This window comes from Notothenia rossii (assembly GCF_949606895.1).
Source record: "Notothenia rossii genome assembly, chromosome: 1".
Lineage (NCBI taxonomy): Eukaryota > Metazoa > Chordata > Actinopteri > Perciformes > Nototheniidae > Notothenia > Notothenia rossii.
Window position 1 is genome coordinate 64,373,121 of NC_136912.1, and position 10,930 is coordinate 64,384,050.

General features: G+C 46.8%; 1 protein-coding gene across 1 annotated transcript; it reads right to left on the reverse strand.

The window, feature by feature from the left end:
- LOC307043940 (uncharacterized protein) lies at positions 1-10,251 on the reverse strand. The gene is made up of 2 exons (XM_079688903.1): positions 9,269-10,251; positions 1-8,592 (listed from the first exon to the last, which is right to left on the reverse strand). Exon 2 carries the CDS (start codon positions 8,489-8,491, stop codon positions 7,562-7,564), a length of 930 nt encoding a protein of 309 aa, XP_079545029.1. The 5' UTR covers positions 8,492-8,592; positions 9,269-10,251; the 3' UTR covers positions 1-7,561.
- Between the last annotated feature and the right edge of the window lie 679 nt (positions 10,252-10,930).

The following is a 10,930-nucleotide window of genomic DNA, read 5'->3' on the forward strand; positions in this document are numbered from 1 at the left end:
TTGTCTTTCGTTGGTTCTTTATTTGAAGCGCTTCAAAGGTACATGTCTCACAGAGTATAGAGTAGTCTGCAGGAGTGCACACAGGGTATAATGTGTGTGTGTGTTTTATAGAGGACTGATGCTGTGCAGGAGGTAATAAAGTTAAAGACTTTGACAGAAAACTGTTATCTTACAATCCTCCCATAGGGAGGACCGCATTCTTCAGGTACGACCTTGGCGACCTTGGCGGGATGCTCCCTTGTGGTTCAACAGGTTGAGTTGCTCCAATACAATTTCTAAGCATAATATAATCATTTGGCTTTACCATATAAAGTAACATAAGAAATTGCCACTACATTCCCCCCCTGTTGATCATATTTGATCAATCAAGAAAATAAAACAAATGACAGGATAGACTGATATAACACATCAATGAATACATTCCATCGCTGGTTTAAGTAAACACATCATAAACATATCATGGAAAGTGGCTGTTTTTGTGGAGGACAGACTCCGTATGTAGAAAGCAAAAGAATACTGAAAAGAGGGAATGGCAATTTTACACACAATTTTACAGTTCAGTGTCTGACTCTTCAGTGTCGGAATCAGTGGGGGCTGAATCTGGGTTGGTCGTAACTTTGTCAAGGGTTTGAGGTAGAGCGGTGTATTGTACGAATGCAGAGGAGATCATACTAGAAAAACATTTCTTCATGAGGGGAACTACACAGCATGTACAACAGAGGAGCAAAGCTATGATGGTGAGGAGTGGCGTGACTATTCTGGCCAGCCAACCTTCCCACCCTCCCGATGTGAGCCAGGACCACCAGTCCCAGCCTATAGGGTCGTAGTCCACGTCGTCAGCCTTCATGTCTGCCAGAAGTGCGTTAAGGTGTTTTATGGTGCGAGTCATGTTCTCTGATATGTCTGGAATGTATGTGCAATAAGAGTCTCCAATAACATGACATAGGTCCCCCCTTGAGGCAAACAGGATATCTAGAGCAAATTGATGTTGCATTAGCATATTTCTAGTTGCTACCATAAACGGATTCAGCGCCTGAAAACCTTGAGTAACTTCAAAAGTGAGGTTTTCCAATCGTGTGTGTATTTTGTCTATATTGTGAGCGTTACTCACGGAGCCCCACCAGGGGAACGCCCCGCTGAAACCCTTCTCGCCGTGAGATGTCATTGAAGCCCTCTTAGCCCTATGGTGGTCGGGATGTCTGAATTCTGGATAGTGGTGTGTGGTATGCATCAATGAGTCGAGAACGGTGATTGCTGGAGTCAAATCCACTAAGGTGCACGTGCCCGTCCAAAAGGGTGCTAAGACTTGATACAACTTGTTTCCGCACAGCCACACATAGTCTTGCGGAGCCCCTGCCCCAGCATCGGTAGGCCATGCTAGGAGAAGAGAGGTATGCGTGACATTAGGGAATGCTTGGGACGAATTGATTCTATCGGGAAATCCTTTTACTAGACAGTCTTTGAGATTGAATTTTTCAGCGCCGCATGTGTTTTTTATGATACGAGTACAACCCGTGGTTGTGCCAAGGTGTAAGCCTATGCGGTTTTTCCTTCTACTAATGCAGAGACTATGGGTAAGGTTTTCTAGACGGCTGGGGTGAACGCGTGCCACCGGGTCGTACAATTCGAAGGAGTTAGTCATCATCTCGGTGGAGTTTATTGCGCGCAGTGTGGCGTTCGCCATGTGCTCACATGGTGCTGGAAGAGAGGCGTTTGCAAAATACCATTTATTCAACCCTCTGGTAGACCCGGTCAGGGCCATAAAGGCACACAGCTGTTCTGTGTTGTTTAGAGGTCGTGGGCGAACAGGTAATGCCATTGATGAGTCCTGGGGGAAAAGGGTGCATGCATAACATGAACCGTTTTGCCCTGCGGCCTGCAGAAATGACCTTAGAGTGTGCCACCATACGTTACCGTCTAGTCTATTACTAGTTTTCCAAACGTCGTCTTTTAAGTCGTCAATGCTTTTACCTACGGAAGGGTCATGTTTCAGAACGGTTGATGTACCTATTGATGTTAGAAGTTGTGTTAGAGGTTTGGCTTTAGGGGTGTCGTTTTTGGGGGTGATGTCTATATAAAACGCGCCACATGGGTCTTTGCCAGATACATACGCGCAAACAACGTAATAGCCCCTGTCTGATATTTTGGCCTCCTGTAGTTGTAGTAGGACGGCGGGACTTGATGAGTTGACTTTAGAGATAGATAGTCTCCTTTTGATTTTTGTTTTGTCGGCCCATAAGGTATAACCCCAGTCCTTGCGTGAGGTGGTCCATAAAACCAAAGCCCATCCTCCGGAACAGTGGGTACTAGTGTAAGTGCCATCTATTACATAGCAGATGTAAACATCTGCCCGCCCCAGCTTCATAGGGTCGGGGCAAGGGAAGTAGTTACACGGGTCTAACTGCACTGTGCTATCTTCCCCTTCTCCCAGAGTAATGTTACCAATCCCTGCTTTGATAAGCCCCTTTGACCATACGGTTCTCCCGGATTCCCCAACGTACCTTTTTGCTACTTTGACTTTGATTAGAGGGTTGTGTACTAACCATGGATACATGAAGTATAGGATTATGGCAAACACAAAACCCATAAGGAATATGCAAAGGATCCACTCTACTAGTGTCCAGACCCTCCAACAGTTTCTGCATTGCTCACGGTTGCGTTGTCGTCTTTCCAGGTGGGCGTTAGCCAATTCTTGTCCGAGGGGTTCCATCTTCAATCACTCGCCAGCGATCCGGCAAACAGTTTATGTTGGTGTCGTCGTCTGCTTCGTGGATGTGTCTAGTCTGACTGAGCCCGTGCCTTCATGACCATGTCAATTAAACCCCACACCATGACGGCACAGGCGAGGAACCAGAGGCATATGAAAAAGCACAGCTGGCCGTCGCCCATGAGTCTTGTGTGTGGTACTAGGGTGTATGTGCTGCGTGTGTGGTGCTGGTGGTGACTTGGCACGTCACTTGTCGTCATCTGTTTCTACTGGACCGGCTAGACTGGGGCGGAGATGACAGCTTTGCAGTGGCTGGCGTGGACCCACGTGGCTCTCTCGGCGACCTTGACCGCTGTCTGGGTGACGAGAAGCACCTGGTAGGGACCTTGCCAACGGCTGGATCTCCAGCTCTTTCTCCGGAAGTCCTTGACCAGCACGAAGTCGCCTGGTTGGATACGGTGGAGTGGACCAGTAGCAGGGGTAGGTAGAGCTGCCGCTACCTGGCGTCTGATATCTGCTAAATTGGATGACAGGTTAACACAATATGACAACATAGCATCCTCACACAAAGTTGTGGAGGGGAGAGGACATCCTGGAGCCTTGATCCCAATCTGTGGAGGAGCTGCAAAAAGGATCTCAAACGGGCTGAGTTGACTCCGTGTTCGTTTCCGCATCCTCATGTACATCAGCACAATGGGCAGGGCTTGTGTCCAGGATAAACCTGTGTCTGCGCAGCATTTTGCTAGTTTGTTTTTGATTGTACCGTTCTCTCTTTCCACCGCACCACCACTCTGTGGATGGTAAGCACAATGCTTTCTGATGTCCATGCCAAGGTATTCTCCTATCTGTGCAATGGCCTCATTAGCAAAATGTGAACCATTGTCGCTAGAGATCTTGCTTGGTATCCCCCATCTAGGAATCATTTCCCTTAGTAAAGCTTTAGCCACAGCATTTGCTGTCTGTGCGTTTACCGGAAATGCTTCAACCCATTTGGACCACATGTCAACCATTACAAGACAGTGTTTCTTACCCTCGGATGGACTAAGTTCGATGAAATCCAGCATTAGGTGCTCAAATGGTCTAGTTGGGGGTGGGTGTGCACCTGTTCCTGTAACCTTTACCGGTCTACCAGAATTTTGCGTAATGCAAATTAAGCATGCTTCACAATGCTTTTGAGCTGTTACTGTGAATCCCCTTGTGAACCAATGTTGATTGATAGCCTCTAACATCCCCCCTTTTGACACATGATCCAACCCATGTGTCAATTTAGCAAAATGTGAGAAAAAATGCCTCGGGAGACATGGATTGGAATTTGGACCAACCCAAATGCTGGAGGTGGGGTCAAAGGTAGCACCAGCAGTTTTCCACTGTGCTTTTTCTGTTGGTGGAGCTAACTGCTGCATGGCAGTTAGTGACGACATATTGTCAGTGATGGAGGAAACAGGGATGTTAACAAACGAGTGTGCGTGTGGTGCGAGAGGAATCAGGGCGGCTGCCTTTGCAGCTGAGTCAGCAGCAGCATTTCCTAATGAAACGGGGTCGGTGTTGCTGGTGTGTGCAGCACATTTACATACTGCGACCTCAGACGGGAGCAGAATGGCGTCCAATAAGCCTGCAACTAGGACATGGTTAAGCACTGGCTTACCGTCAGATTTCAGGAATTGTCTACACTTCCAGATAGCCCCAAAATCGTGTACTACCCCAAAGGCATAACGTGAGTCAGTGTAGATAGTTACAGATTTGCCTTTTGCCAAAGTGCAGGCCTCAGTCAGTGCTATGAGCTCTGCTGCTTGTGCTGAGAGGTGGCATGGGAGCGGTCCGGAACAGAGGACAGCAGAATCTGAAACAACAGAGAAACCCACCCGATTAGTGCCCACAGGGTCGCGAGAGGCGGACCCATCAACATATAAAACAAGGTCAGGGTTGGTCAGGGGTACATCTTTTAAGTCAGGTCTGGGAGTACATACAATAAGAAGCTCGGCAACACAGTCGTGTTCGTCACCGTCTTCTGGGAGAGGCATAAGAGATGCTGGGTTCAGAGTGGTACAGCGTTTGACTTCAACATTAGGCATGTCTAGCAGGCATGTGTGATACCTAAGATAACGTGCAGCAGAGAGGTGTGATGTTCTCTGTTCACAGAGGATGAGAGAAACAGCATGTGGAACCAACAGTGTTAAAGGTGCATAACCTACAATGTCACGTGAGGAGTTGAGAGCTTTTTCAGCTGCAGCAACTGCACGGAGACATTTAGGCAGGCCAGCAGCTACAGTGTCCAGCTTGGAGGAAAAATAGGCAACAGGCCTCTGTTTTCCCCCATGATCTTGAAGGAGAACTGAGGTCATACACCCATCGCGTTCATCTACTGCCTGTGTAAAAGGCTTGGTAGGATCAGGCAGACCTAGCGTCGGCGGGGATTGGAGAGCCAGCTTCATGTTAATGAAGGCTTCGTCGGCTTCCGGCGTCCATATAAGGCGAACCGCAGGTTTCAAACCGGTGACATGCGTGATTGTACGGAGTGGCTGTTCGAGCGGAGAATAGTTAGGAATGAATGACCTGCAGTATGAACACATACCCAAAAATGACATCATCTGTCGCTTAGTGACAGGTTTTGGCAGAGCAGCCAATGATGCAATACGCTTATCTGAAAGTGTTTTTCCCTCTCCTGAAATGATGTGACCCAGAAATGTAACTGTCTTTTGCACATACTGAAGTTTAGACAAACTGGCCTTGTGGCCCTCAGCTGCGAGGTGTTGTAACAAGGAGATGGTATCAGCTTCACACTGTTCTGCTGTGGGTGCGCAAATCATGAGGTCATCAACATATTGTATGAGAGCGGTGCCTTTGGAAACTTGTAGAGAGGCCAAACTTGTACACAATGCTTGGTTGTACACAGTGGGAGATTCGCAGTAGCCTTGACACAAACGTGTGAATGTGTATGGCTTACCCTCATATTCAAATGCGAACCAAAATTGACTGTCTTTGTGTACAGGGACACTGAAAAATGCATTTGAGAGGTCTACAACAGTGAAAAAGGCTGCAGAGGCTGGAACCTGAGAGAGAATGAGATAAGGATTTGGAACGAGCGGCGCACGTGCATGTACGGCTTCATTTACAGCTCGTAAATCCTGCACAAATCTCCATTCGTCAGGAGGTTTGTCCCGGATCTTTTTAACAGGAAACACTGGAGTACGTACCGGAGAATCATTACATGGAACAATGACCCCTTGTTTAAGCAGAGAGGTAAAAACTGGCCGGATGCCATCAACAGCTTCACGCTTTAATGGGTACTGGGGTTGGTTTGGGCGGTAGGTAGACTTTGGGGTGATAACAATAGGTTCGGCAGAACGGATTAGACCAACATCATATTTGTGAGCTGCCCAGAGTGTCGGAGGCACATCTTTTAGCGCGGAAGGAAGCTCAGAAATATGAGAGTAACCTGAAAACACAGGCTCCCCTGGGCCTGGCACAGGGTTAACAGAATCATCCCCAATCAGAGCCAGAGTACGCAGCGCGTGTACATTACAGTTGACATCGTACTTAAACACATCATGTGACATAGAGTACATGATCTGAGGTGTGTGTGTGGCTGTCCAATCAGTAATAGATTCCCAATCTTTAACGAATGGACCCAAATCCCTCCATTTATCAGTGGGGCCCCTTGCTAGTGAAATGTGTGGGACCGCCCCTGGGATTTGATACAGCTGGTGTTGTGCGGGTGTGAGTGTGACAGAAATAGCGCTGCGCAGCGAGCTCCAATACATCGTTTTAAGCATGATTTCATCATTCACACATTCCAACAGAAACTGTTCATCATAGTATTTGCATTTATCATCAGAAACACTAGCAGTGCAATGCAAATGAGGAGCTTCCATAAACACAGCCAGTGAGGAGACACGCTGACGGGCCAAACGCAACAGTTTCTGAGAATCAGGAAATGTTGCCAGCCATTGATACACATACAACAATTCTTCGTCAAATGCGAGTTTTTGGACCATCATAGGAGATGGTCGTCTGACCTTTAGACCCTCATTTGTAGAAATGAGATCAAGGCCAAACCGGAGGATCAGATCTCTGCCCAATAAGTTTATAGGGCAGACAGATGACAGAAGAAAACTGTGTTTTACTGATGTGGGAAATGGATGGCTGGCATCACCGTTATCTCTACACTGAATTGGTACAGAAAACTTCTCCTTTACAGTCACACCAGCAGCTCCTATTGAGTGGATAAATCTACCACTAAATTTACAATTTGGCAAATCTGCCAGTTTTACCACAGAATGTGTAGCCCCAGAATCAACCAAAAATGTAACATCAACACCCATGATAGCCAGAGTTAGTGTGGGAAATTTCTTAAATGCTGTTTCAGTGTCATATTTCAAATATGTACCCTCTTTAACCACAGGCATGTTTTCAAATTTTTCTAATGTATCAATAGCTTGCATGATGTGTGTGTGTGTGGCACTTCCCTGTTTTGATGCTGCAGGCAGAGGTCCCGTCTCGCTCGACCGAATTCCCTCCTCTTCCTCCACCTCCTCCCGCAGACGATGTCAGTTTGAAGAATTGTCATTGTTTTGAGCAGATTGAGTGTCTTTCTTTTGGGTGTTCTTCGGACATTCAGCGATAAAGTGACCCATTTCACCGCAGTGGAAACAAGCACCATTATTGCCAGTGTAGTTGCCTCCTCGTCCTCTGCCTTTTCCTCTGAAACCTCCACGGCCTCGGATACCTCCCCTGCCTCTTTGGCCCCCCCTGCCACGGCCGTCTCCTTGGGGTTGGTGTGACCAGGCGGTTGTAACGGCTTGGACCATGGTCAGTTGGGCCTTGTCTTTTCGGTCGCGGCGTTTCTTGTCGTCATTAGCTTTTTCTTCTGAGAGGCGCTTCTCGGCATGTATGGCATGTCGGCGGATTTCTTCCAGACGGGCACCGTCCATAACGCCAATGCAGGAGGCTCGCACATATAGAGATAGCAGAGGACAGGCCGTTGAGAAAAGCGTTGCTGAGATGGGTTTCCCAAACTCCTACAACCCCAACTGGGTAGCCATCAGGTTCTTGGATGCCGCTGTTTGCATTAAAAACAAGGTGCAGGCGGTGGTAATAGTCATTTACCGATTCATCAGGATTTTGTTTGCAGGCGGTGATTTTCTCCATATCAACCTTTGCGGGGAATTTTGCTTTAATCGCTGCGCAGAGGATGGCAATTGCGTTGCGGTATCCCTCATTATTGCGGTGGAGCCATTCTGTATTCATCTGGTGTTGGTGACCGTTCATCAGACCAGTGAAATGGCTGGCATGAGTTGGGCCTATTTTTAATGCCAGCAATGTCTTTATCTCAGGCATGGTGGGAGAGAACTGTTGGCAGAAAAGGAGAAGGGCTGTGGAGAATCTTTCTCCGTCTTGTTGAATGTCAGGAAGGTGGTCATTCATCATGTCCTTCATGTCTCTGATGGTCCAAGGGCGATACACGACAGACGGTCCATCGTGTCCCGCTACCTGGACCATAGGGAAAGAATGCTGCACAATCCCCTTCTCCTTCTCCTCCGCTGTCGAAACGTCTTCCTCGCTGTCGTCATTGTTGGTTTGGTCGTGGTCCCGGAGGTGCTGTTTGTATATTTCAGAGTTGTTAGCTTTTTCTCTAGCAACTCTCCTTCTTGCGGCGTCTTGGCGTTTTTCTTCTTTCTCTATGATTTTTTTTAAGGTGTTCGGGCTGAGTTGTGTCCCCGTTTTGGGTGGTGTAGATGGAGATGCCCGAACAGGTGGAACTGCCTCTGCTGGATCCCCACCCATGGCACCGGCGTCCAGATGGTTTGGGTCTCGATACGACGGGGGAGGTGGATGGGCCTGAGGGTGGAACGGAAATCCGTGGTCGAGGAGAGGGTCCCTCGTACCTGTAAGAGACGGATACAGAGAAGTGGATGTCTGGTGGAATGGCTTGTGTGACTTCGGACAACATTTATTTTCCCTTTTTTCTTCACTTTCATCATCCACCTTTATTTTCTTTATTGCCGAGGCCAACTGCCTCCTTTCACGGCATTCTGCTTCACCCTCCCAGTATTTTAACCACTTTCTGTGACTTTCTATCTTTTCTAACTCTTTTACTTTAATTGTACTCTTCTTTCTCATTCCATCTTCACACTCTTGTAATTTGTCCTTTAGGTCTTTGATTTTTAATTTACTCAAAGATCCTCCCTTCGGAAATCCGAACATTTCCGTCCATATATTTAATTTAGACAGACTGCTTTCACCATATTTTGCTCGCATGACATCTACAATTGGGCCCTCAGGAGGCTCTGCCCCCTTACTTTGCTTTGTCCCCATGGAGAAAGTCTTTAAGTGTTACCAAAACACCCCGTGTTACCAAAACACTATTTTTCACCCGTCGGTGATGTGATATTTGTTCCTCAGTACAAATCACACAAAAACTGATCGTAAAACCTTTTACGACGGATATACCAAATATCCTACGGATATACCAAATATCCTACTTTTGAGCAACCCGCTTAATAAATGTCATGGAGGTTAATTACGTTTTACTTTTAAACAATTAGAAATTGTACATCTCACCAGATATTTTAGAGGAATTGAGTTCGTTGGATCTCGTGAAGTCAATCAGTTTCACTCAGGCGCTGGTCCTCTCGTCCCGTAACACTTTCTGTCGAGGTAGAGGAGAATCCGAGGATCCCGGAGCGACCACCAGCGTCCCTGGGTGTCCCCGATGGAGCTTTCAGAGATCCCACTCTTCTGACACCAATTTGTCGTGGATATTTTACAATCTCTTCAATACTGTAAAGATGTACAATGAGAGTAATCAATAATAAACTGGTGAAAGCAGGCAGCGTTGTCTTTCGTTGGTTCTTTATTTGAAGCGCTTCAAAGGTACATGTCTCACAGAGTATAGAGTAGTCTGCAGGAGTGCACACAGGGTATAATGTGTGTGTGTGTTTTATAGAGGACTGATGCTGTGCAGGAGGTAATAAAGTTAAAGACTTTGACAGAAAACTGTTATCTTACAATCCTCCCATAGGGAGGACCGCATTCTTCAGGTACGACCTTGGCGACCTTGGCGGGATGCTCCCTTGTGGTTCAACAGGTTGAGTTGCTCGAATACAATTTCTAAGCATAATATAATCATTTGGCTTTACCATATAAAGTAACATAAGAAATTGCCACTACACTTCCCAAGGACTGAGGGGAGAGGAGTGGTGGGGGAGAAGAAGAAGACCGGGGAAGGGGGAAAAACAGTACAAAAAAAACAAGCGAAGGCAAAAATAGACAAACCATAAACAAAACACAACCCATGAACCCAAATGTGACCATACCTGGAGCATCGCAAATACAAACCTTGACTGAGCGCTATAGCTCAAAGCTCAACAGCTGAACTTATCTTCCGGGGTCCCGTTCCCTATACTAAAAGCGGGAAGCCCATTGTAACACGGAAGAGTATTAAAGGGAACAAACAAAAAAAACCTCAAGTGTATATATATGCATATAATAGTAATTATAATAACATCCATAGATAGGTAAACAGCCAGCCAATATACGCATAGCAGAGGGCAATAAGGCACTGACATAGATCTCAAGTAACATACATAAAAAAAATAAGGCCCAGAGATCAAGTAAAACAAAATAAAATTGCACTTTAAGGGTTAAAACCCATAGAAGGAATTAGTTCAAACAGCATTCAGAACAGTCCAAGCACTTGGGTCCCATGTAGTGTAAACAGTAGCAGGTGCTTTCATGTTCATTACAATATCAGCACTAGGCTCAAACTATCAGTGCAAATACCAGAGCGGCTAAGGTGCATGTACAAAAAGTGTCCATGAAAGCAGAATCCGAAAAAAAAGTAGTAATAGTCTCTTACTAAATGTCCCAAGAAGCATGAGTTATCGGCACTGTTAGTGCTAGTCAGCGTCAGGACGAATGGATGCTATGTAGCCTTTAGCCTCTGCCACCGAGGAGAATCTCTTCTTACCTCCCTCTTTCGATACGATGGAAAGCCTCGCATGGAACATCAGGGCCGGCTTGAGGCCTAGGTTGTGAAGCTCCGCCATCACCTCTCGTATTTGTAGCGCTTTTCCATCACTTTGGGTGTGTAGTCCTCGTAGATGGCGATCGGCGTACCTTGGTACTGTAGCTTGCCTCTCCTGGTCCAGGCCTCGCGGATAATTTTCTCCTTCTGCTGGTACCTGTGGACGCGGATGATGACCGACCGTGGCCTTTGTCCCG

Bases quoted from the DNA above. Each gene is read 5' to 3' on its own strand.
- LOC307043940 (XM_079688903.1), bottom strand. From the start codon at position 8,491: ATGGGTGGGGATCCAGCAGAGGCAGTTCCACCTGTTCGGGCATCTCCA.